This window comes from Mauremys mutica, chromosome 1 (assembly GCF_020497125.1).
Source record: "Mauremys mutica isolate MM-2020 ecotype Southern chromosome 1, ASM2049712v1, whole genome shotgun sequence".
In the NCBI taxonomy this organism is placed as follows: Eukaryota; Metazoa; Chordata; order Testudines; family Geoemydidae; genus Mauremys; species Mauremys mutica.
In genome coordinates, this window is record NC_059072.1 from 268,750,613 (window position 1) to 268,778,402 (window position 27,790).

At 45.1% G+C, this 27,790-nt stretch overlaps 1 protein-coding gene across 4 annotated transcripts in view; it reads left to right on the plus strand.

The window, feature by feature from the left end:
• Positions 1 to 27,790, plus strand: part of ABCC4 (ATP binding cassette subfamily C member 4) — a 228,647-nt gene that overhangs the window by 18,709 nt on the left and 182,148 nt on the right. For all 4 annotated transcript variants that reach the window (XM_045009855.1, XM_045009864.1, XM_045009873.1 and 1 more), the window contains exon 2: positions 23,409 to 23,519. In XM_045009855.1, the coding sequence (XP_044865790.1) occupies positions 23,409 to 23,519 (111 nt within the window). The remainder of the gene's footprint in view (positions 1 to 23,408; positions 23,520 to 27,790) is intronic.

Consider the following 27,790-nt stretch of genomic DNA (forward strand, 5'->3'; position numbering starts at 1 on the left):
CCGGATCCCGGTACCGTTCCCGGCACCGCGACTCCCGAAGCCACTCCCGACGCCGTCGGTCGAGGTCACGGTCGAGCTCCCGGCACCGGTCGAGCTCCCGGCACCGCAACAGTCGCTGGTCCCGCTCTCCATCCCGGCACCGCGATGACCGGCACCGATCCTCGGCACCGCCCAGGGACCTACTGCCGGCATCCACGGCGCATTCTTTCAGCGCCTCTGCTCCGCCTTGGCCTTCTCGTCAGCCCTCAGTCGCCTCTCAGGCGGGCAGCGGGAGAGATCTCCGGGCTGACCCCCAAGGGCAGGACCACGGACCGCAGCAGTGGGGTTTTTGGGTCCCTTGGGCCTACCACGAGCCTCAAGGACTCCCCTTTCCCCCGAGGCACGTGGGCGCCGAACATAGGGTGCCCGAAGCCACGGTGAGCAGACCTCCCCCATCACCACTGGGTGAGGCCCCGTTGCCACCTGGTCCCGCACAGCATCCAGGGTCCGAGGCGGCTTCACACCCCCTGGAAGAACCAGCTCCAGAAGCGGTGGTCCAAGGTCTGTCCTCATCATCCTCGCCGGATGAGGCGGTGGCGGGGGCTTCTATGGCAGACCCCCCTCCTATTGACTTGCGGGCCCACCAAGACCTTCTTCGCCGGGTGGCGAAGGCTATCGACCTCCCCGTGGCGGAGGTCCCAGAGGATGACGACCCAGTGACCAACGTCATTGGAGTGGAGGCCCCGCTGCGGGTGGCCCTGCCCTTCATCCGCACCATACAGCGGAATGCCACTACCATCTGGCAGTCACCGGCGTCCGTCCCTCCCACCGCGCGTGGCGTGGAGCGCAAGTACTCGGTCCCGCCCACCGGATACGAGTACCTCTATACGCACCCGACTCCGGACTCCCTCGTGGTACAGTCCGTAAATGACAGGGAGAGGCATGGGCAGCCCGCTCCGGCGCCAAAATCCAAAGACGCACGGCGCATGGACCTGTTGGGCCGGAAGGTCTATTCGGCGGGTGGCCTCCAGCTCCGGATTGCCAACCAGATGGCTCTTCTCGCTCGTTACACCTTTGACATCTTGGTGTCCCTGGCGAAATTTTCGGAGCTGATCCCAACAGCCTCACATCAAGAGTTCTCGGCCCTCTTGGAAGAAGGCAAAAAAGCCTCCCGGTCCTCCATCCAGGCCGCTCTGGACTCGGCGGACTCAGGAGCCAGAACCCTGGCCTCCGGTGTGACCATGCAGCGTATCTCCTGGCTACAGTCCTCCACCTTGCTGCCTGAGGTGCAGTACACCCTTCAAGACCTCCCGTTCGACACTCAGGGTCTCTTCTCGGAGAAAACGGACTCCAGAATTCAGACCCTCAAAGATGGTCGAATTGCCATTCGCACCTTGGGTATGCACACACCGGCTACCCAGAGGAGGTCATTCCGGCAGCAGCCCTACCGGCCCTTTACCCAGGCCAGGTCAAGGCTGTATAATAGTCGGCGTGCTAACTTAAACCGCCGTAGACCATCGGGCAACAGACGCAACCAGGCCCAGGCCCCTTCCAAGGCCCCTCAAGGGCCCAAACAGGCCTTTTGATGGGACGCCTGAGGACGGCCCATCAGTCTCTTTCCCGGATCCTACCCCGTTATTTTACAACCGCCTTTCCCACTTCCTTCCGGCGTGGTCCCAAATAACATCGGACAACTGGGTCCTTCGCACTATCCAGTATGGTTACCGCCTTCAGTTTGTTTCGCCCCCTCCTTCCCACCCACCTTCCCCGTCCCTCTTCAGGGACCCCTCTCACGAGCAATTCCTCCTACAAGAGGTCGAGACTCTGCTGAGCTTGGGGGCCATAGAGGAGGTGCCGCACGACATGCGGGGCAGGGGATTTTATTCCCGATATTTTCTCATCCCCAAGGCGAAAGGAGGTCTCCGACCCATACTAGACCTCCGGGAGCTCAACAGGTACCTGCTCAAGCTCAAGTTTCGCATGGTCACCCTGGGGACCATCATTCCCTCCCTGGATCCGGGAGACTGGTTTGCCACCCTCGATATGAAGGACGCGTACTTCCATGTCGCGATTTACCCTCCCCATCGACGCTACCTGCGCTTCGTGGTCAACAGCGCGCACTACCAGGTTGCGGTGCTACCCTTCGGCCTGTCCACCGCGCCAAGGGTCTTTACCAAGTGCATGGCAGTGGTTGCCGCAGCCCTCCGCCGTCATCGCATGCACGTCTACCCGTATCTCGATGACTGGCTGGTTCGCGGGACATCCCGACAGCTGGTAATGGACCAGATGACGGAAATACTATCCCTATTTCGGCTCCTGGGCCTTCTCATCAATGCCGAGAAGTCCACTTTAACTCCATCGCAACGAGTGGAGTTCATCGGAGCGGTCCTCGACTCCAGTTTAGCCAGGGCCTGCCTCCCTCTGTCTCGGCACCAGACAATGGTCTCCATCATTCGGGACCTACACACCTTTCCCACGACGACGGTTCGGTCCTGCCTGTGCCTCCTGGGCCACATGGCGTCCTGCACATTCGTGACCACGCACGCCAGGCTGCGCCTTCGCCCATTTCAATCTTGGCTGGCGTCGGTGTACTGCCCGCATCGCGACCCCATAGACATGGTGGTCACGGTCACGAAGCCTACCCTAGATTCGCTCAGCTGGTGGCTGGACCCAGAGGTCATGTGTGCAGGAGTCCCGTTCCGCCCTCCTCGCCCATCCGTCACCCTGACCACGGATGCCTCGGCGTTGGGATGGGGGGCTCACCTGGGCGACCTTCACACACAGGGTCTCTGGTTGCCCCAAGAGCTCTCCCTCCACATCAACGTCCGGGAGCTGCGAGCGATCCGCTTGGCGTGTGTCGCCTTCCGCGCCCGTCTGCAAGGCCGCTGCGTGGCGGTGTTCACGGACAACACGACAGCGATGTTCTATGTGAACAGGCAGGGCAGAGCCCGCTCCTCCCTGCTCTGCAAGGAAGCGATGCTCCTGTGGGACTTCTGCGTCACCCACTCGATTCGCCTGGAAGCGTCCTTTCTTCCAGGAGTGCAGAACACGCTGGCCGACCATCTCAGCAGATCGTTCCTCTCCCACGAGTGGTCTCTTCGTCCGGATGTGGTGCACACAATTTTCCGGAGGTGGGGGTTTCCTCAGATAGACCTGTTTGCCTCCAAGGAGAACAGGAAGTGTCACCTGTTTTGTTCGTACCAGGGTCGCTCCCCAGGCTCCCTGTCGGACGCATTCCTCTGCTCCTGGACGGATCACCACCTCTACGCCTTCCCTCCGTTCCCGCTCATACACCGGGTGCTACTCAAGCTTCGGAGGGACAGGGCCCACGTAATAGTCGTCGCTCCGGCCTGGCCGAGGCAGCACTGGTACACCCTGCTGCTCGAGCTCTCCGTTCGGGATCCCGTTCCCCTTCCGTTATGGCCGGACCTCATCACACAGGACTTCGGCAGACTCTGCCACCAGAACCTACAGTCCCTCCATCTTACAGCTTGGTACCTGCGTGGTTGACCCACGCAGAGAGGGACTGTTCGGCGGCAGTACAGCAAGTCCTACTTGAAAGCAGGAAGCCTTCCACTTGCTCCACCTACCTCGCGAAATGGAAGCATTTCGCGCTCTGGTGCGATCAGTGCGGCCTTAATCCCTTCCTAGTCCCTATCCCTACAATCCTGGACTACCTCTGGTACCTTAAGGAACAAGGACTCGCGGTCTCCTCCTTGAAGGTGCACCTGGCAGCCGTGTCCGCCTTTTGTCCATCCATGGGAGGTCGGTCCATCTTCTCCAACCAGATGGTTTCCCGCTTCCTTAAAGGCCTGGACCTCTTGTACCCGCCGGTGCGGCGTCCTACCCCGACCTGGGATTTAAATCTCATTGTGGCCAAGCTTATGGGACCGCCCTTCGAGCCCCTGGCCACGTGCTCCCTGCTCTACCTCTCCTGGAAGACAGCCTTCCTAGTCGCAATTACATCGGCAAGACGAGTTTCTGAGCTCCGTGCACTAACGGTTAGTCCACCATACACCGTCTTCCACGGAGACAAGGTGCAGCTTCGACCACACCCGGCCTTCCTCCCTAAGGTGGTGTCGGCCTTTCACCTCAATCAGGAGATCTTCCTTCCGGTCTTCTTCACGAAGCCGCACGCCTCACCTCGTGAGCAACAGCTTCACACCCTGGACGTCCGCAGGGCTCTCGCTTTTTATATCGAGCGGACGAAGCCCTTCTGGCATTCGCCACAGCTGTTTGTAGCGGTTGTCGACTGCATGAAAGGCGAGCCGGTCTTCTCGCAGCGGATTTCCTCCTGGGTGATGGCATGTATCCGGACATGCTACGAGCTTGCTCGCGTGCCTCCATGCCGCCTCACCGCTCACTCGACGAGGGCGCAAGCCTCGTCGGCCGCCTTCCTGGCCCATGTCCCCATCCAGGACATCTGTAGAGCGGCCACCTGGTCTTCTGTTCACACCTTCGCTTCCCACTACGCGTTGGTGCAGCAATCCAGAGACGATGCAGCCTTCGGCTCCGCAGTCTTACACTCTGCCACGTCTCACTCCGACTCCACCGCCTAGGTAAGGCTTGGGAATCACCTACATGGAATGCATAGGAGCAATCACTCGAAGAAGAAAAGACGGTTACTCACCGTAGTAACTGTTGTTCTTCGAGATGTGTTGCTCCTATCCATTCCAGACCCGCCCTCCTTCCCCACTGTCGGAGTAGCCGGCAAGAAGGAACTGAGGAGCGGACGGGCTGGCTGGGGTATATATTCAGCGCCATGGCGGCGCCACTCCAGGGGGCGCCCAGCCGGCCCGCCGGAGTTGCTAGGGTAAAAATGTTCCGAAGAGTCATGCACGCGTGGCGCGCACACCTACATGGAATGGATAGGAGCAACACATCTCGAAGAACAACAGTTACTACGGTGAGTAACCGTCTTTTTTCTCTCTCACACTTGTGTACAGTAACTCCTCACTTAATGTTGTAGTTATGTTCCTGAAAAATGCGACTTTAAGCGAAACGATGTTAAGCAAATCCAATTTTTCCATAAGAATTAATGTAAATGAGGGGGTTAGGTTCCAGGGAAATTTTTTTCACCAGACAAAAGACTACGCGCACGCGCACACACACACACACACACACACACACACACACACAAAGTTTTAAACAAACAATTTAATACTGGTACACAGTGATGATGATTGTGAAACTTGGTTGAGGTGGAGGAATCAGAGGATGGGATATTTCCCTTACAGCTAAATGATGAACTAGCAGTTGGCTGAGCCCTCAAGGGTTAACTCTCTCTCTCTACACAAGGCAGCAGGAATGGAGGGAGATATGCACATTTCTCTTAAGTACACTGCCTTGTTAATTAGATCAGTTTGCTGAGAGGCAGCTGCTGCCAGCTCCCTGAGTCCTGGACTGTCCCCCCTGTTCTATGGAAGATGGGGTAAGTGGGGTGCAGGAGCAGGGGGGAGGGGGGCACCCTGACATTAGCCCCCCTCTTCCTTCCCTCCCCCCCTGCACAGCAAGCAGGAGTCTCGGGGAGCAGCTCCAAGGCAGAAGGTAGGAGCTGCACATGGCAGTGGGGAGAGGGACACAGCTGAACTGCAGGCAGCTGCTGCACAGGGAATTTAGGGGAGAGGGGAGCTGATGGGGGGCTTCTGGTCCACCCTGGTTCCAAGCGCCCACTAGCTAGCTGCAATGGGCTGCTCTTCCTGCAAGCAGTAGACAAAGCAGGTGGCTGCCAAGGACGTTAGAAGGGAGCATTGCACAACTTTAAATGAGCATGTTCCCTAATTGATCAGCAACGTAACAACGTTAACCATGATGACCTTAAGTGAGGAATTACTGTAATAGAAAATTAACTCAACTGAGGTCAATGGGCCCACTTCTATCCTCACACAGGTGCAAGTCCCGTTCAAGTTAATAGGAGTTGCACCCATGTGCAAGCAGAATTCGGCCCATGAGTTACGTTGATATGAAACTGTTGTGTGAGGAGAATCAGGCCACAGAACGTTCAGGGCCTATTCCCCCCCCCCCCGCGTGAAATGACTTATGTATATTTACTGTTTCTTCAGAGACTAATCACCTACATTGAGGTTCCCCCACCTGTCAAAATGTCAGCGTAATCACTGTAATTGGAGTTGGAAGAAGTCAAACATTTCCCTGGACAACCTTGAAGCTATTAAGCCACAGATTATCTGTATGTGATCTTAGAATCCCAGAGAAGCTTTTTTATATGGGACTCAGGATGACCAAGATACGTCATGTGGTAACATACCAAGGGGAGTATGAATGCAGTTATGTCCATCAAGTCCATGTTTGTAGGATAGTCTCATTTTATAACTGTTGGTCCAGATAATGAGTCCCTCTTCCAGTTACAATGTACAGGAGTAAGTGTTTCTGAGGAGCTGTACTCCTATAAAGGAGTACATCTCATGAGCTGGTGTCAGGTTGCCAAGTGACTCTGTCTTTACCCCCTAAGGCCACAGGTTACTTCTTGGATTGTTTCCAGAGTGGTGTCCTTGATCCTTGTAAAAGAGTCCCCTTAGGTTTTTTTTCCAGATGGGGGGAGATGCTGGCCATGCTCAGTTATCTACCCTGGGTGGCGTATACACAGACCCCAGTTTCTAGTCCTTGCAAAGTGGGGACCATGCCCATTGTGGATCTTCTTAAGTATCTTTAGATGGGGATCAAAAAAAAGAAAAGAAATGTCTATGTCCTGAGAATAATGTCTTCCTAGAGCCAACTCAAAAGGGAAAAAGCCAACAGTACTTTCTTGTTTCGGTGCTGCTTGCTTAGCAGTTTTTGAAGAGTCAGCTGGCTGGGCTCATTGTGAGGCTTACATTGGGAGTACTGCACTCCCTGTAGGGTCAGAGGTGGCGATCTCTTGGATGGGAGTTCCCCTCATGGCTTTAGGGGTCACTCCAGCAGTTTCTTGCTCAGGGTGATCTCTTCTCTCGTCTTCCTGCAGCTTCCTCCTTTTTAAACGCCTCTTCCCTACCATACATGATTGACAGAGCTGGAGGGGCAGTCGCTAGGCCTGCTCACAACTCCTCTCTGGTGACTTCCTCATCAGTGTGGTGCCTTTGCACTCATTCACAATCCTCTAATCCAGGGGTTCTCAAACTGTGGGTTGGGACCCCTCAGGGGGTCGCAAGGTTTTTATGGGGGATCGTGAGCTGTCAACCTCCTCCCCAAACCCCGCTTTGCTCCAGCTTTTATAATGGTGTTAAATATATTAAAAAGTGTTTTTAATTTATAAGGGGGGTTGCACTCAGAGGCTTCCTATGTGAAAGGCGTGACCAGTAAAAAAAAAGTTTGAGAGCCACTGCTCTAATCCCCTATATTGGAGAAGAGATGTAGTCTCAGCCTGAACAGAGGATGCTCAGGGCCTCTTCCAATAACATCCCCCTTCTATTTGAAGGAGAAGGACTGTTTAATATTCAAACTGATGAACCACTAGAGAAAATGAAAAAGAGGCCATATTCGACTCGTTATACAAGTATCAAAGGCAACATCTACCTTCTTCATCTCCTTCACTTCATTATAATTATCAGAGAAGGGCATATCATTTCCAACCTCAAAATTATACACCACAACACTGGTTACAACAGAGAAAGAAATTTAAAACTTTCAACAATAAAAGGGAAGTTTCATTGTCTTCATCTTCTGCAGTTCCTCATCAGATTTGACATGAGGACACAGCACTTCAACCCAGTCCACTTGAACATTTTTTTATCCACAGTTTGGGGACTGGTTGTCCCATTTTTATTACCAGTGGGAGTTAATAACATTGGACAGGTGGATTTTAGAAGTTTTATTTCATGCAGTTACACAATTCAATTCAAAACCTTTCCCCCAACAACCCACCTGCTTCATATCTTGGCACAGATCGCAGTCATCTTGATTTGTTGAAAAGGGAGGCTACAATTAGGTGTGATAGATAGTTCTGCAAGATCATAGAGGGAAAGGGGTTTTACTTGTTATTTTCTAATCCCAAAAAAAGATGGAGAGCCTTCTCTGTATTTTGGATTTAAGGCGATTAAACACTTATATATAAAAAATTTTGGTTCTGCATGGTGTCTCTGATTTCTATAATACCTTTTCTTTCCCTTCAGGATTGGTTTGCAGTTCAGGACTTAACTCATACTTCTGCGCTCCTGTAAGACCATGTCATCAGAAGTATCTACGTTTTCTGTTGTTGGAAAGAACCATTTTCAATACAAGGTCCTCTCTTTTGGGTTGTCCACAATACCCAGTGTATCTACCTGTCATGGTAGCATACCTAAGGAGGCAGGGGATATATATATCTATACATACCTAGATGACTGGTTAATAAAATACAAGGAAGAGATCTTACTACATGTACTTCAAATATGTTCACTATTTGTCAGTCTAGGATTACAGATAAATTGGGGAAAGTTGTATCTAATCCCTACTCAAAAGATTATTTTATAGGAGCCATGGTGGATTCAATTATAAGGATAGCTTTTCTCCCAGAGGGGAGAGAGATCAAATAAAAAGATGTATATATCTCCTCCACCAGTTACCAAGACAGTCCATTCTTTTCTTCTGTCAGTTGCTGGGTCTGGTGGCGTCAACCAGAGCAGTGACTTCTTATGCTCATATTCAGATGAGACCGTCAGCTCTGGTTAGCAAAGAATTACAAACCAAGTTTAGATGTCATGCATCAAAAAATATTAATTCCACAACAAGTGTTAATCTCATTAATGTGGTGGACAGACAATCAAAATGCAAGGAAGGGTACGCTTTTCAATCCCCCTACAATGTCAGTATTACTGACCATGGATGTATCTACTCTGGGATGGGGAGCCCATCCGACCAACCAGTTGTTGGTCAGAGATCACCGGTCAGCAATATTTTAGAACTCAGAGCAATCAGACTAACTCTAAGGTCTTTTCTGCCTCAACTCAAAAACAAAGCAGTTCAGATAGTAAGAGACAATATGACAGCGTTATATTATCTAAACAATACTCCTGTGGGGATTTCTGCATGGTCGCAGAAAACGCCTCCCTCCCCCCCTGCAGAATTCCGGTGCTTCCCTGTAGAAAACGGCAGGAAAGCCACACAGGGGGATGACCATGTGTGCAGTTTTTTGGAGGGGAACTGCCCTTCCACCAACAAAGGCAAGGCATGGGAGGGTACATGGGGTTACGTGCCACTGTCCCCCACACCCATATTTCTGCAAGCACTGAAGGATGCTGCATCTGGGCTTCACTGATTCTGCAACTGAATGCTACCTCCGGGGTCCTAGTGCCAGTTGTACTCCCCTTCTGTGTGCTGGGAGCCTTCCTGTTTTTGTGCAACAGTGAGTGCCTGGGGTGGGAGGAAGAGGCAGCGGGGAGGAAGGGGGAGTGGAATAGGGAAGGGGAGAGGAATGTGGGAGTGAGGGGAGGGGGATGGAGAAGAAAGGGATAGGGGAATCACGGGGGGAAGCCAGTGGGAGGCGCGATCGGCCGAACCTGTGGAAGGGGCAGGTAAGCAAACTGGCCCAGCCCACCAGGGTACTTATCCTGGTGAGCCGCATGCCAAAGGTTGCAGATCCCTGAATTAGTGGAACCTTTAACATTAACACTGGACTTGTTGATGCAAAAAACAGGGAAAGTCTATCATCCAAATCTTTGGTGCCTTCACTTGACTGCAGGGGAATAGAGTTTTAGGTGGGCGAGAAGAAAGCCTGTCATTAGAATTGCAAAATGTATTGTTAAATTCTAAAAAAGAATCCACACGAAAGTGCTATAGTCTTAAATGGAAAAGGCTTTTATCATAGATTTCCATTATAATGTGGATCCTTATATGGCATCAAATAATTATATATGAGTATTTATTATATCTTAAGAAAACACTTTCAGTTTGGTTTCATCTGTCAGCCATATCAGCATATGATGTACCTGTAGAGAGAAAATCAGTTTTCGCTAATGATACCATGACGGGTTGTACCTCTGGGGTGCAGTCTGGGAGCCATGGGAACCGCGGGGCCCCCTAACTCCCCAGCTGGGCTGGTTTAACTCACACTGCTTTGTTGGTGATTCGAGCCCACTGCAACTTGAGACCATTACTCCTTGTTCTGTCATCTGCTATCACTGAGAACAATCTAGATCCGTCCTCTTTGGAACCCTCTTTCAGGTAGTTGAAAGCAGCTATCAAATCCCTCCTCATTCTTCTCTTCTGCAGACTAAATAATCCCAGTTCCCTCAGCTGCTCCTCATAAGTCATGTGCTCCAGCCCCCCAATCATTTTTGTTGCCCTCTGATGGACTCTTTCCAATTTTTCCACATCCTTCTTGTAGCGTTGGACCCAAAACTGGACACAGTACTCCAGATGAGGCTTCACCAATGCCGAATAGAGGGGAATGATCACGTCCCTCGATTTGCTGGCAACGCTCCTTCTTATACAGCCCAAAATACCGTTAGCCTTCTTGGCAAAAAGGGCACACTGTTGACTCATATCCAGCTTCTTGTCTACTGTAACCCCTGGTCCTTTTCTGCAGAACTGCTGCCTAGCCACTCGGTCCCTAGTCTGTAGCAGTGCATGAGATTCTTCCATCCTAAGTGCAGGACTCTGCACTTGTCCTTGTTGAACCTCATCAGATTTCTTTTGGCCCAATCCTTTAATTTGTCTAGGTTCCTCTGTATCCTATACCTACCCTCCAGCATATTTACCACTCCTCCCAGTTTAGTGTCATCTGCAAACTTGCTGAGGGTGCAGTCCACGCCATCCTCCAGATCATTAATGAAGATATTGAACAAAACCAACCCTTGGGGCACTCTGCTTGATACTGGCTGCCAACTAGACATGGAGCCATTGATCACTACCCGCTGAGCCCGATGATCTATCCAGCTTTCTATCTGATTTATAGTCCATTCATCCAGCCCATACTACTTTAACTTGCTGGCAAGAATACTGTGGGAGACTGTATCAAAAGCTTTGCTAAAGTCAAGGAATAACACATCCACTGCTTTCCCCTCATCCAGAGAGCCAGTTATCTCATCATAGAAAGCAGTTTGGTTGGTCAGGCATGACTTGCCCTTGGTGAATCCATGCTGATTGTTCTTGATCACTTTCCTCTCCTCTAAGTGCTTCAAAATTGATTCCTTAAAGACCTGCTCCATGATTTTTCCAGGGACTGAGGTGAGGCTGACAAGTCTGTAGTTTCCTGGATCATCCTTCTTCCCTTTTTTAAAGATGGGCACTACATTAGCCTTTTTCCAGTCATCTGGGACCTCCCCCGATCGCCATGAGTTTTCAAAGATAATGGCCAATGACTCTGCAATCTCATCCGCCAGCTCCTTTAGCACCCTCGGGTGCAGCGCATCTGGCCCCATGGATTTGTGCTTGTCCAGCTTTTCTAAATAGTCCTGAACCACTTTTCTCCACAGAGGGCTGGTCACCTCCTCCCCATACTGTGCTGCCCAGTGCAGTAGTCTGGGAGCTGACTTCGTTCCTGAAGACAGAAGCAAAAACAGCACTGAGTACATGAGCTTTTTCCACATCCTCTGTTACTAGGTTGCCTCCCTCATTCAGTAAGGTGCCCACACTTTCCTTGAACACCTTCTTGTTGCTAACATACCTGAAGAAACTCCAAGTGTGATTTGGCCTTCCTGATTTCACTCATGTATGCCTGAGCAATATTTTTATTCTCCTCTCCGGTCATTTGTCCAATCTTCCACTTCTTGTAAGCTTCTTTTTTGCGTTTAAGATCAGCAAGAATTTCACTGTTAAGCCAAGCTGGTCGCCTGCCATATTTACTATTCTTTCTACACATTGGGATGGTTTGTTCCTGCAACCTCAATAAGGATTCTTTAAAATAAAGCTAGCTCTCCCGGACTCCTTTCCTCCTCATGTTATTCTCCCAGGGGATCCTGTCCATCAGTTCCCTGAGGGAGTCAAAGTCTGCTTTTCTGAAGTCCAGGGTCTGTATTCTGTTGCTCTCCTTTCTTCCTTGTGTCAGGATCCTGAACTCGACCATCTCATGGTCACTGCCTCCGAGGTTCCCATCCACTTTTGCTTCCCCTACTAATTCTTCCCTGTTTGTGAGCAGCAGGTCAAGAAGAGCTCTGCCGCTGGTTGGTTCCTCCAGCACTTGCACCAGGAAATTGTCCCCTACACTTTCCAAAAACCTCCTAGATTGTCTGTGAACTGCTGTATTGCTCTCCCAGCAGATATTGGGGTGATTGAAGTACCCCATGAAAACCAGGGCCTGTGATCTAGTAACTTCTGTTAGTTGCCTGGAGAAAGCCTCGTCCACCTCATCCCCCTGGTCTGGTGGTCTATAGCAGACTCCCACCACAACATGACTCTTGTTGCTCACACTTCTAAACTTAATCCAGAGACTCTCAGGTTTATCTGCAGTTTCATACTGGACCTCTGAGCAGTCATACTGCTCTCTTACATACAGTGCAACTCCTCCACCTTTTCTGCCCTGTCTGTCCTTCCTGAACAGTTTATATCCATCCATGACAGTACTCCAGCCATGTGAGTTATCCCACCAAGTCTCTGTTATTCCAATAACATCATAGTTCCTTGACTGTGCCAGGACTTCCAGTTCTCCCTGCTTGTTTCCCATGCTTCTTGCATTTGTGTATAGGCACTTAAGATAACTCGCTGATTCTCCCGCTTTCTCAGTATGAGGCAGGAGTCCTCCCCTCTTGCGCTCTCCTGCTCGTGCTTCCTCCTGGTATTCCACTTCCCCACTTACCTCAGGGCTTTGGCCTCCTTCCCCTGGTGAACCTAGTTTAAAGCCCTCCTCACTAGGTTAGCCAGCCTGCTTGCGAAGATGCCCTTCCCTCTCTTTGTTAGATGGAGCCTGTCTCTTCGTAGCAACAGCTTTTGTGCACAGCGCTCAGAGCTGAGATTTCCCCCAGACACTTCACTTAAAGGCACATTGGTTTAGATAAAACATGAAACAAGTTTATTAACTACAGAAAGACAGATTTTAAGTAATAAGTGATAGCAAACAGAAGAAAGTAGATTATCTGGCAAATAAACAAAAATGCAAACTGAGCCTAACATACCAGATTGGGTATGAATTAGCATTTCAATCTTCATGAGACTAAACTGTATGCCACAGGCAGAGAGTAGAAAAGACAGGTGCCACCAATGCTAGAAGGCCCTGCAGTTCCATGGCATTGAGTAGGTGTTTAGCCTGAACAATTATTATACTTATAAAATTGTGTATAGGGGTGCATAATGCACATGTCACAGATAACAGGTTTTTTTCCTAGGTGGCTACTTAAAGGTAATTGTGAAAATACAATTTGATGAAGCACACATTGAAACTTTATTTAATACAGACAGTTATAATTGAAATGATAGGCAAGGATCAATATACATAATGATCAGAATAAGATAAATACAAGGAGTGGAAGATGGGATGGATCCGCTAGGAAAGCTACCTCCCGGAGGTCAGAAAGTGTAGGGATAAGGTGAGAACTGTGAAAAGCCAAGCAGAGTTGGACCTTGCAATGGAAATTGAAACCAATAGTACAAGGTTTTATAGCCACAGAAATAAAAAGAAAAGAAGGAAAGAAGAAGTGGGACCGCTAAGCACTGAGGATAGGGTGAAGATTAAAGATAATCTAGGCATGGCCAACCACCTAAACAAATATTTTGCCTCAGTTTTTAATAAGGGTAATGAGGAATTTGGGGAGCTGATGGAAATGAGAATATGGAAGTAGAAATTACCACTTCAGAGGTGGAGGTCAAACTCAAACAGTTTAATGGGACTAAATCAGGGGCCCAGATAATCTCCATCCAAGAATATTAAAAGAACTGGCACATGAAATTGCAAGCCCAATAGCAAAGCTTTTTAATGGATCTGTAAACTTGAGGGTTGTACCCTATGACTGGAGGACTGCTAATGTAGCACCTATTTTTAAGAAAGGGGAAAAATGTGATCCAGGAAACTACAAGCCTGTTAGTTTAACCTCCATTGTATGCAAGGTCTTAGAACACTTTTTGAAAGAGAGAGTAGTTAAGGATATAGAGGAATAAAATACAACATGATGTTACAAAAAGTAGATCATGCCAGACCAAATTGATATTTTCTTTGAGAAGATAACTGATTTTTTAGACAAAGGAAATGCAGTAGATCTAAGGCATTTAATACAGTTCCACATGGGAAATTATTAGTTAAATCGGAGAAGATGGAGATTAATACGAGAATTGAAAGGTCAATAAGGAACTGGTTAAAGGGTTAAAGGAACTGAAAGGTGATCTATCAGGCTGGAGAGAGGTTATTAATGGAGTTCCTCAGGGATCGGTCTTGGGACCAATCTTATTTAACATTCTTATTATTTAGACATTTTTTGTGACCTTAGCACAAAAAATGGGAGTGTGTTAATAAAATCTGCAGATGACACAAAGCTGGGAGGTATTGCCAATAAGGAGGAGGACCAGAATATCATACAAGAAGATCTGGATGACCTTGAAAACTGGAGTAATAGAAATGAGACAAAATTTATTAGTGGAAAGTGCAAAGTCCATGCCCTTGGGGACTAACAACAAGAATTTTTGCTCTAAGCTGGGGACTTATCAGTTGGAAGCAACAGAGGAGGAGAAAGACCTGGGTGTATTGGTTGATTACAGGATGAGCTGCCAATGTGGTGCAGCCTTGAAAAAAGCTAATGCAGTCCTAGGATGCATCAGGTGATCTATTTCCAGTAGAGACAGGAAACTGTTAGTACCATTATACAAGGCACTGGTGAGACCTCATCTGGAATATTGTGTGCAGGTCTGGTTTCCCATGTTCAAGAAAGATGAATTATAGTTGGAACAGGTGCAGAGAAGGGCTACTAGAATGATCAGAGGAATGAAAAACCTCCCCTATGAGAGGAGACTCAAGGAGCTTGGCTTGTTTAGCCTAGTGAAAAGAAGGCTGAGGGGAGATATGATTGCCTTCTTTAAATGCATCAGAGGGCTAAATACCAGGGAGGGAGAAGAGTAAGTTAAGCACTAACATTGACACAAGTGCAAATGGATATAAACTGGCCATCAACAAGTTTAGGCTTGAGATTATATGAAGGTTTCTAACCATCAGAGGAATGAAGTTCTGTAACAGCCTTCTCAGGAGAATGGGGATGGGGGGACACAAAAACTCACTTACTTCAAGACTGAGCTTAATAAGTTTGTGGAGGGGATGGTATGATGGCATGTAGCTAATCTGCAACTGTTAGTAGCAAATATCCCCAATGGTTAGTGATGGGACACTAGATGGGCTCAGAGTTACTACAGAGAATTCTTTCCTGGTATCTGGCTGGTGGGTCTTGCCAAAATGGTCAGGATCCAACTGACTGCCATATGTGGGGATGGGAAGGAATTTTCCTCTGCGTCAGATTAGCAGAGACCTTGGGAGTTTTTTGTCTTTCTCTGCAGCATGGGGCATGCAAGTCACTTGCAGGTTTCAACTTCTGTAAATGGTGGATTCTCTGTAATTTGAAGTCTTTAAATCATGATTTAAGGACTTCAGTAATTCAGTCCGAGGTCATGGGTCTATTACAGGAGTGGGTGGGTGAGGTTACATGGCCTGCAATGTGCAGGAGGTCAGAGCAGATGATCATGACGGTCCCTTCTGGCCTTAAAGTCTACAAGCCCATCAAAAGGCAGGTCCTGATTCAACTTCCACTTTCTTGGGGACTCGATGAACCTGAAGAAATGGGAACTGGGTGTGGTATTTTGTACTCTTCCTTATGGTAATAGTAAGGATATATACTATATTTGATCCTTTACCCTGACTATAAGGTCAATAGCTGCCCTTATCCGTATGTGGAGTGTCGTATGTGGTCTTTGGTACGTCCATAACTAAGCATCAAACATTCATAGTAATGATTTGTATCACTTATTTCTTAATTCCCATATGTAGAATCATAGGATCATAGAGTTGTAGCATTGGAAGGGACCTCAGGAGATCATCTAGTGCAGTCCTCTGCACTCATGGCAGGACTAAGTGTTCTCTCGAGCATCCTGGACGTGTTTGTCTAACCTGCATTAAAAATCTCCAGTGACAAAGATTCCACAACCTCTCTAGGCAATTTGTTCCTGTGCTTAACTACCCTGACAGTTATGAAGTTTTTCCTAATGTCCAACCTTAACCGTCCTTGCTGCAATTTAAGCCCATTGGTTCTTGTCCTATCATCAGAGGCAAAGAGAACAATTTTTCTCCCTCCTCCTTGTAACAACCTTTTCTGTGCTTGAAAACTGTTGTTATGTTTCCTCTCAGGCTTCTCTTTTCCAGACTAAATAAACTCAGTTTTTTCAATCTTCCCTCATAGGTCATGTTTTCTAGATCTTTAATAATTTTTGTTGCTCTTCTCCGGATTTTCTCCAATTTGTCCACATCTTTCCTGAAATGTGGCACCCAGAACTGGACACAGTACTCCAGTTGAGGCCTAATCAGCGTGGAGTAGAGCGGAAGAATTACTTCTTGTGTCTTGCTTACAACACTCCTGCTAATACATCCCAGAATGAGGTTTGCTTTTTTTGCAAGTTACACTGTTGACTCATATTTAGCTTGTGATCCGCTGAGACTTACAGATTCCTTTCTGCAGGACTCCTTCCTAGGTACTCATTTCGCATTTTGTATGTGTGCAACTGATTGTTCCTTCATAAGTGGAGTATTTTGCATTTGTCCTTATTGAATTTCATTCTATTTGGTCATCAGACCATTTCTCCAGTTTGTCCAGATCATTTTGAATTTTAATCCTATCCTCCAAAGCACTTGCAACCCCTTCCAGCTTGTTATTGTCTGCAAACTTTTAAAGTTTACTCTCTATGCCATTATCTAAATCAAAGGTCAACATGGTTCTCTGAAGATGTCCACGCAGTGTGCAGAGGCGGTCAAAAAAGCAAACAGGATGTTAGGAATCATTAAAAAGGGGATAGAGAATAAGACTGAGAATATATTATTGCCTTTATATAAATCCATGGTACGCCCACATCTCGAATACTGTGTACAGATGTGGTGGTCTCACCTCAAAAAAGATATACTGGCACTAGAAAAGGTTCAGAAAAGGGCAACTAAAATGATACGGGGTTTGGAGAGGGTCCCATATGAAGAAAGATTAAAAAGGCTAGGACTCTTCAGCTTGGAAAAGAGGAGATTGAGGGGGGATATGATAGAGGTATATAAAATCATGAGTGATGTTGAGAAAGTGGATAAGGAAAAGTTATTTACTTATTCCCATAATACAAGAACTAGGGGTCACCAAATGAAATTAATAGGCAGCAGGTTTAAAACAAATAAAAGGAAGTTCTTCTTCACGCAGCGCACAGTCAACTTGTGGAACTTCTCTACCGGAGGAGGTTGTGAAGGCTTGTACCCAAATGCTAGAAGTCTAAATAATAAGATGGGTGAACTAGAGTGCCTTGTGATAAAGGAGGATATTGATATAATAGGCATCACAGAAACCTGGTGGACTGAGAGCAATCAATGGGACACAATCATTCCGGGGTACAAAATATATTGGAAGGACAGAACAGGTCGTGCAGGGGGAGGAGTGGCACTATATGTGAAAGAAAGTGTAGATTCAAATGAAGTAAAAATCTTAAGCGAATCCACATGTTCCATAGAATCTCTATGGATAGAAATTTCATGCTCTAGTAAAAATATAACATTAGGGATCTATTATCGACCACCTGACCAGGACAGTAATAGTGATGATGAAATGTTAAGGGAAATTAGAGAGGCTATCAAAATTAAGAACCCAATAATAGTGGGGGATTTCAATTATCCCCAGATTGACTGGGAACATTTCACTTCAGGACGAAATGCAGAGATAAAATTTCTCGATACTTTAAATGACTGCTTCATGGAGCAGCTGGTACAGGAACCCACAAGGGGAGAGGCAACTCTAGATTTAATCCTGAGTGGAGCGCAGGAGCTGGTCCAAGAGGTAACTATAGCAGGACCGCTTGGAAATAGTGACCATAATACAATAGCATTCAACATCCCTGTGGTGGGAAGAACACCTCACCAGCCCAACACTGTGGCATTTAATTTCAAAAGGGGGAACTATACAAAAATGAGGGGGTTAGTTAAACAAAAGTTAAAAGGTACAGGGACTAAAGTGAAATCCCTGCAAGTTGCATGGGCCCTTTTTAAAGACACCATAATAGAGGCCCAACTTCAATGTATGCCCCAAATTAAGAAAAACAGTAAAAGAACTAAAAAAGAGCCTCCGTGGCTTAACAACCATGTAAAAGAAGCAGTGAGAGATAAAAAAAACTTCCTTTAAAAAGTGGAAGTCAAATCTTAGTGAGGCAAATACAAACACTGCCAACTTAAGTGCAAGAGTGTAATAAGAAAAGCCAAAGAGGAGTTTGAAGAACGGCTAGCCAAAAACTCCAAAGATGATGATAAAATGTTTAAGTACATCAGAAGCAGGAAGCCTGCTAAACAACCAGTGGGGCCCCTTGAAGATCGAAATACAAAATGAGTGCTTAAAGACGATAAAGTCATTGCAGAGAAACTAAATGGATTCTTTGCTTCAGTCTTCACGGCTGAGGATGTTAGGGAGATTTCCAAACCTGAGCTGGCTTTTGTAGGTGACAAATCTGAGGAACTGTCACAGATTGAAGTGTCACTAGAGGAGGTTTGGGAATTAATTGATAAACTCAACATTAACAAGTCACCGGGACCAGATGGCATTCACCCAAGAGTTCTGAAAGAACTCAAATGTGAAGTTGCGGAACTATTAACTAAGGTTTGTAACCTGTCCTTTAAATCGGCTTCGGTACCCAATGACTGGAAGTTAGCTAATGTAACGCCAATATTTAAAAAGGGCTCTAGGGGTGATCCCGGCAATTACAGACCGGTAAGTCTAACGTCGGTACCGGGCAAATTAGTCGAAACAATAGTAAAGAATAAAATTGTCAGACACATAGAAAAACATGGTGTCAAGTATCAGAGGAGTAGCCGTGTTAGTCTGGATCTGTAAAAGCAGCAAAGAATCCTGTGGCACCTTATAGACTAACAGACGTTTTGCAGCATGAGCTTTCGTGGGTGAATACCCACTTCATCGGATGCGTCTGTTAGTCTATAAGGTGCCACAGGATTCTTTGCTGCTTTTACAGAAAAACATAAACTGTTGAGCAATAGTCAACATGGTTTCTGTAAAGGGAAATCGTGTCTTACTAATCTACTAGAGTTCTTTGAAGGGGTCAACAAACATGTGGACAAGGGGTATCCAGTGGACATAGTGTATTTAGATTTCCAGAAAGCCTTTGACAAGGTCCCTCACCAAAGGCTCTTACGTAAATTAAGCTGTCATAGGATAAAAGGGAAGGTCCTTTCATGGATTGAGAACTGGTTAAAGGACAGGGAACAAAGGGTAGGAATTAATGGCAAATTCTCAGAATGGAGAGGGGTAATTAGTAGTGTTCCCCAAGGGTCAGTCCTAGGACCAATCCTATTCAATTTATTCATAAATGATCTGAAGAAAGGGGTAAACAGTGAGGTGGCAAAGTTTGCAGATGATACTAAACTACTCAAGATAGTAAAGACCAAAGCAGATTGTGAAGAACTTCAAAAAGATCTCACAAAACTAAGTGATTGGGCAACAAAATGGCAAATGAAATTTAATGTGGATAAATGTAAAGTAATGCACATTGGAAAAAATAACCGCAACTATACATACAATGTGATGGGGGCTAATTTAGCTACAACGAGTCAGGAAAAAGATCTTGGAGTCATCGTGGATAGTTCTCTGAAGATGTCCACGCAGTGTGCAGAGGTGGTCAAAAAAGCAAACAGGATGTTAGGAATCATTAAAAAGGGGATAGAGAATAAGACTGAGAATTTATTATTGCCCTTATATAAATCCATGGTACGCCCACATCTCGAATACTGTGTACAGATGTGGTCTCCTCACCTCAAAAAAGATATTCTAGCACTAGAAAAGGTTCAGAAAAGAGCAACTAAAATGATTAGGGGTTTAGAGAGGGTCCCATATGAGGAAAGATTAAAGAGGCTAGGACTCTTCAGTTTGGAAAAGAGAAGACTAAGGGGGGACATGATAGAGGTATATAAAATCATGAGTGATGTTGAGAAAGTGGATAAGGAAAAGTTATTTACTTATTCCCATAATACAAGAACTAGGGGTCACCAAATGAAATTAATAGGCAGCAGGTTTAAAACAAATAAAAGGAAGTTCTTCTTCACGCAGCGCACAGGAGATGGATGGCAGGAGAGAGATCACTTGATCATTGCCTGTTAGGTTCACTCCCTCTGGGGCACCTGGCATTGGCCACTGTCGGTAGACAGATACTGGGCTAGATGGACCGTTGGTCTGACCCGGTATGGCCGTTCTTATGTTCTTATGTTAAAGGTCCCCAAACTGTTGGGTGCCCCCCCCGGGGGATGTGGAGGAATGTTTTTTGGCGGGCATCTTCCATGACTTTTCGAAGATAATTGATAATGGCTCAGATATCTGCTCAGTCAGCTCCTTGAGTATTCTAGGATGTATTTACTCAGGCCCTGGTGACTTGAAGACATCTAACTTGTCTAAGTAATTTTTAACTTGTTCTTTCCCTATTTTAGCCTCTGATCCTACCTCATTTTTATTGGCACTCAGTCTAACTGCTTAGATATTGCATAACAACCTAACTGCTAAAGTCCCCCTCCCCCCCAGCTTCTTTCTTGCAGAATCCTGTGGTGTGGAACCATTTGTGGTTACTCATTTGTCTCTGAGAATGACAGTGCAAAATAACTGTAGATCAGATATCACCTTAGTCCTACACTATTTAGCTAAATCACAGCCTCTAGCATACAACAGGCCACCAGTTATAGCAAGCCTAATAACTCATTTGCTTATGTTTATATATTTGCCCTCCACAGATGTTCCAAGCTAATAAGTAATACACTCCATGTCAATCTTATACTTCTATAATGTCATTTTACCTGTAGCAAGCATAAAATCACGCTTGAGTCAGTGTCATAGGTCATAAAATCAGGTCAAGGGTCAACTGGTGAGATATGCCCAGATGATCCTAGCTGGTGATCCATGCCTTGTGGTTCAGAGGAAGGCAAAACCCCCTCAAGGTCCCTTCCAGTCTGAGTTGGGAGAAAATTCCTTTATGATCCCACATTTGTTTGACCCTGAGCACCTGAGCAAGATCCACCAGCCAGGCACCTGAGAAAGAAGAGTGTCTGTCTGTACCACCTCAGAGCTCTGGTCAGTGTTCTATCTCCAGTTGTGGCCATCCCTGATGCTTTAGAGGAAGATGACCTCCCCCCCTCCCCTGAATATATCTGGACAGTTGTGTATCAGGGGAAAAAAATCCTTCCTGACTCCTCTGGCCGACTGGCGGAAGTCCTGAAGTATGAGATTTTATTATAGTCATAGTCATAATGTAGAGCTGCTGGTGTTATGAGCATATTGAAGGCAATGCAGAACTTTCTATTCTCTTTGTGACTCATGAAGGACGGGAATTAAAAGGGGGATTAGTAGATTCAGACTCCAAGGCCAGAAGGGACCACCACAACCAAATAGCCTGATACTCCGGCACACATGTAGCATTTCTCCCAGCAGCTGTATTAAAGCACATCTTTCAGAAAGATATTTCAGAAAGATATCTAATCTCATTTTAAAGACTCCAGGTGATGGCTCCCCTGCTATGCTGTTAAATTGTTTAATTACTGTCACTAGTAGGAAATTGCATCTTATTTTAAGGTTGAATTTGTCTAACTTCAGCTTCCACTTTTCACAGAATGATGATGCCATATCTGACCTCTCAGTCCTCTTCCTCAAAGGAAACCTGCACAACACCTTCAAAAGACAAGCCTGGGAACATAAATTCATAACTCGGCTAGACACCAGTAATTATGGACTTAATAAAGACCAGGGCTGGCCCTAGACCAAACAGTGCCCTAGGCGAGGAGCATCTTTGGTGCCCCCCTCCATTTGTTAAACTTTTGAATACCTTATGTTTTATTGCATTTGTAGCCCATTTCACGACTTTGATGCATGATTTATCCCATGATTTTTTTTACGTTTTCAAAATAAAATGTTTATACTTCTAAATCAACCCCACCCTCAAAAAATTAATTTCAGGTTGAGCAGAATGTTTTAACTCAAATTGAACTTTTTCAGGGTTTATTTCTTCATTTCTGTGAGAAACTAAAAAAAATTCTGGTTTGGGGTTCAACCCAAAATGAGGATTTTTTTTCTGTTTCTGCATTTTTCAGTTCTGCCACTGAATAGAAAATCAGTTATTCCCTCAGTTCTATTTCTATCCCAAGCACTTTAATTAACTACCCAAAGTTAATCATAAAAACTGTGTTGGAGATGATAATGAAGTATATAGTTCTTTTGTTTTTTGAGATTTAGATGTTTTGTCTGATAGTGGACAATTCCTTCCTATGTGTGGGGGATTTCAGTCTGTAGCTTAATGTTTTACATTTTGGTTTGTCTAGTTTACATGCTATCGTTTGTAGAGTTTGGTACATTTGGAAGATAAATATTATGAAGGCGATTCCAGTTTTAAGAAGATTCTCTAACAGGGATAATTCTGGACCATATCCGCCATTTAAAGATTTAATTGGACAGATCACCAGAATTGTTGTATAAAACTGTTAAAAGATTTTAAAAATTGTTATTACTCCTATCTCTTTTTAGTCCCAAAATATTATTATAACAGTGTGTCCCATAGCGATACAAATTTACCTTATTTTCTGACTCCATTTTCATAAGTGTCATTTCTAATGTATATTTCCTTGCTATACATTTTGTGACTAATTTTTTTATTGATGGGAAATTTTAAGCTCTTCTACTTAGCCAGAATTCCACTCCTTTTAAAAGGGACTGATTGTCAAAATATTCTTTATTTTGTGCTTTCTATGCTGGTAAGAGTATACAATACCCAGTGTCTGGACAGTGGAGAGGAAGGAAGGTGGTGAGGTCTTGAGAGACCAGGTTCAGTTCCCTGCTCTGCCACAGACTTCCTGTGTAACCTTGGGCAAGTCACCTTGGGTACATCTACGCTGCAGTTAGACACCCATGGCTGGCCTGTGCCAGCTGATTTGGGCTCATGAGGCTCAAGCTAAGGGGCTGTTTAGCAGCGGTGTAAATATTTGGGCTCAAGGTAGAGCCCAGGGTCTAGGACCCTGTGAGGTGAGAGGGTCCCAGAGCTCAGGCTGCAGCTTGAGCCCCAACTTTTACATTGACATAGGCCAGCCGTGGGTGTCTAATTGCAGTGTAGACATACCTTGAGTCTCTCTGTGTCTCAGTTCCTTATCTGTAAAATCAGGGTGACTTCTTACCTCTCAGGGGTTGTGAGGATAAATATGGTAAAGACTGTGAAGTGCTCAGTTACCACAGTAATAGGATGGGGAAGGCTTGTAAGTACCCGAGAAATCAAATTAATACATAAGTAAATTACTCTTTCTGCTCTATTGACTGAATATACACATTTGTATATTTAAATAGGTGGTTGAATCCTTTATTTGTTACTGGTCACAAACGAAAGCTTGAAGAAGATGATATGTATAAAGTGCTGGCTGAAGATTCATCGGAGAGGGTTGGAGAGGAGTTGCAATGGTAAGGAAACAATCAACACTTCATGTAGTCACGTCTTCACTGTGAAGATGAGAGCTCTGGGATGAAAACATATACCGTAACTCCTCACTTAACATCCTCCCAGTTAATGTTGTTTCGCTGTTAGGTTGCTGACCTATTAGAGAACATACTCCTTTAAAGTCCCGCAATGTTCCCTTATAATGTTGTTTGGCTCCCCCCGTTCCACCCGCCTGGTGCTCTTGCTAGGGAGCAGGGTCGGGGCGCGGGGACTTGCCCCGCTCTAAGCCCCCCCGCACCCAGGCTGGAACACTAGGCAAGTGGAACAGGGCAAGCCCACGCACTTCAGCCGTGCTATGCCCCTGCCTCAGCCAAGCTTCACAATCATCATTGGTGAGTACAGTATTAAATTGTTTGTTAAAAATTATTTAAAACTTATACTGTGTATGTATATAATGTCTTTTGTCTGGTGAAAATTTTTTTCCTGGAACCTAACCCCTGCCACCCATTTACATTTATTCTTATGGGGAAATTGGATTCACTTAACATCGTTTCGCTTAAAGTTGCATTTTTCAAGAACATAACTAGAACGTTAAGTGAGGAGCTACTGTAAAAGGATTTGCATTATCATTTTTTCTTCAAAGATGCTTCATTTGAATAGCACTCTACAAAATGCCTGGAATTGAAGATTCTATACTCTGACATTCCAATAATTATATCTTAATAAAGCAATCCTATGCTTTGGTACAGCTATATTATGCAACTTACTCTCTTTACAGAGATGGGAACAAGTTTGTGCTTTCTACCTTTTTGCTTGAAAAACAGAACAAACTGAATTAGTAGGGACAACATCATTCCCTTAGTAAAGGTGAAATATGCTACTGATTGATAGAGAGGTTTAGCTGCACAGGACATCTAAGGGCTTATCTTCACTAGGATTTTTGGCCTGGTATAGGTCCAGTGGTATGAATAGGGTTGGCAGAACTTGATTTTTTTTATAACTTGACAGTTTATATTAATGTTTGTTTTTAAACCCTTTGAAAATTTAAATTGATAAAAATAAAAGTCATGCAAAATTATGGGCTTTAAACTTTTTTCAGTTTTTATTGATTTTAAATTTTTACAGTTGTGGGAAGTTATGGGAAGATCAGACAATAATTATTTAAGAACAGACTCTGAGATTCAAAAAGTTAAAGCTTTATAGTTGTTAAAACACAATTTATTAACATCACATGTGTAAGTATACACAGTAAATATACCTAAATCAAACTTCTAAGTTTTCAAACAGCATTTTTCTTACTCTGCCTATCTGTAAATTTCTGTTGTTATCAATGGAAATATTTTTTTGTTGGCTTGTGTATGTAGGGTGAAATAGATAAAAATTTAATCCTTCCAAGTGTAGGTATAAATATCCTTTTTCAAGGCAGGCTTAAAGGTTAAGAGAGTCCGTTCCAGTCATGTGCTGGGATCATAGACCAAGAGTGTATCTTTATTATAACCTGTTTTAAGAGAATAACAGTTCATGCAGGTAATTTTCTTTCTTGAGGCTCCTACAGGAACCTCATCAGTACCTCTCTTATAGGAGAGAGGTTTTTATTACATAATAACTTGAGACAAGCAGTGTTTCAATATATCTGTAGGGGGCTTTCCTACTGAAAGATTCTCTCCTCTCTATCAGAGGAGTGTTGAAATGGCCTCTTAACTTCCTGCTGTTACATGAGGAGAGGCAGCTATGGAGGAGGTGGACGGAATCTTCTGAAAGGTCTAATTGTCACTCTTAACTACATTGGGAGCAAGGACTTCTTTGTAAAGGAGAAGGAGCAAGGAGTAGCGACAACTTCGTTGAACCTGAGTTAGCTAGAGCAGAAGTGGTAGTTAAATTGATAATCCCCTTGGATTTAACATTTATTCAGCAGATCATTGCAGAATTCCAAGAGTATTAGCATAGTAGAACCTAATTATGGTGGAAGTGAATATCAATTTGAGCGAGTTCTCATTATAATCAAAGTGAAAATCCACTGACGTGCCTTGTAGAGTTCAGGGTTTTCACTATAAAGGAGGGTGAAGTCTTTCCAGTGACTCTTGCAATAATTGCACTTCCTTCCCATGTGATCAGGAAAAATGCTTGCATAGACATAATGGGATATTTAGCAGAATCTATGGGTCTATATGTGCATTTTCACTTTCTATTCTACTTGACAACACACAAGGAGAGTCATTTGTAAATCATAGAATCACAGAATCGTCAGACTGGAAGGGACCTCGAGAGGTCATCTAGCTCAGTCCCCTGCACTCATGGCAGGACTAAGTATTATCTAGACCATCCCTGACAGGTGTTTGTCTATCCTGCTCATAAAATCTCCAATGATGGAGATTGCACAACCTCCCTAGGCAATTTATTCCAGTGCTTAATGTTCTATCCTTGGGGGCAATAGTTTTGGGAAGAAATCACTTGTGACACAGAGAGCTGAAAACCTTAAAAGCAGCCATTTATTGCCACACACTGAACTTACCAAAAACCAGCAAAAATTGGCTGGGCTATCCCCTAATAATCTAACTGAATTGCCATAGCAACAACAAGATTCTATTACCACGACAACCAAATACACAACATTTAACCACCCTGACAGTTAGGAATTTTCTCCTAACGTCCAATCTAAACCACACTTGCTACAGTTTAAGCCCATTGCTTCTTGACCTATCCTCAGAGGTGAAGGAGAACAATTTTTCTCCCTCTTCCTTGTAACAACCTTTTATGTGCTTGAAAACTGTTACGTCCCCTCTCAGTCTTTTCTTCTCCAGACTAAACAAACCCAGTTTTTTCAGTCTTCCCTGATAGGTCATGTTTTCTAGTTTTTTAATAATTTTTGTTGCTCTTCTCTGGACTTTCTCCCATTTATCCATATCTTTCATGAAATGTGGCACCCAGAACTGGACACAGTACTCCATTTGAGACCTAATCAACTCAAAATAGAGTGAAATAATTACTTGTGACTTGCTTACAGCATTCCTGCTAATATAGCCCAGAATGGTGTTTGTTTTTGTTTTGTGTTACACTGTTGACTCATATTTAGCTTGTGATCCTCTATGACTCCCAGATCCCTTTCTGCAGGATTCCTTCCTAGGCAATCGTTTCCCATATATGTGTGCAACTGATCGCTCCTTCCTAAATAGAGTACTTTGCATTTGTCCTTAGTGAATTTCATCCTAGTTACTTCAGACCATTTCTCCAGTTTGTCCAGATTATTTTGAATTTTAAACCTATCCTCCAAAGCACTTGCAACCCCTACAAGCTTGATATCATCTGCAAACTTTATAAGTATACTCTCCATGCCATTATCTAAATCATTGATGAAGATATTGAACAGAACCAGACCCAGAACTGATCCGTGTGGGACCCCACTCGATAGGCCCTTCCAGCTTGACTGTGAACCACGATAACTACTCTCTGGGAGAGGTCTTCCAACCAGTTATGCACCCACCTTATAGTAGCTCCATCTAGGTTGTATTTCCTTAGTTTGTTTATGAGAAGGTTGTGTAAGACAGTATGAAAAGCCTTACAAAAGTCAAGCTATATCACATCTACCACTTCCCAATATTCACAGGGCTTGTTACCCTGTCAAGAAAGCTATTGAGTTGGTTGACATGATTTGTTCTTGACAAATCCATGCTGACTGTTACTTATCTCTTTATTATCCTCTAGGTGATTACTTAATTATTTGCTCCATTATCTTTCTGGGTACTGAAGTTAATCTGACTGGTCTGTAATTCCCCAGGTTGTCCTTATTTCCCTTTACATAGATGAGCACTATATTTGCCCTTTTCCAATCCTCTAGAATCTCTCTTCCATGACTTTTCGAAGATAATTGCTAATGGCTCAGAATCTCCTCATTCAGTTTCTTGTGTATTCTAGGATGTATTTCAGCAGGCCCTGGTGACTTGGAGATATCTAATTTGTCTAAGTAATTTTTAACTTCTTCTTCTTTCCCTATTTTAACCTCTGATTCTACTTTACTTAAGCAAGCAGCCTTCACTACTGCGAGACTAAGGCTTATAGAAACTTCAGAAAATCCAACAAACTGCACTGTGGAGTCTGTCATTTTACCCAATTTCCACCCTCCCCGCCCCCCTGAGACGATAAGAAAAAATATCTCAGTAATCAAGATAATATCTTTCTGGCAGCTATTCTGCACGCCCAAAGTTAGTGTGCCATCTTTTAACAGGTTTGAGACCTTGGTGTATTCACAGTTTTTGGACCAACAGGGTCTCGGTGCACAGCAGAATGCACTTGACCT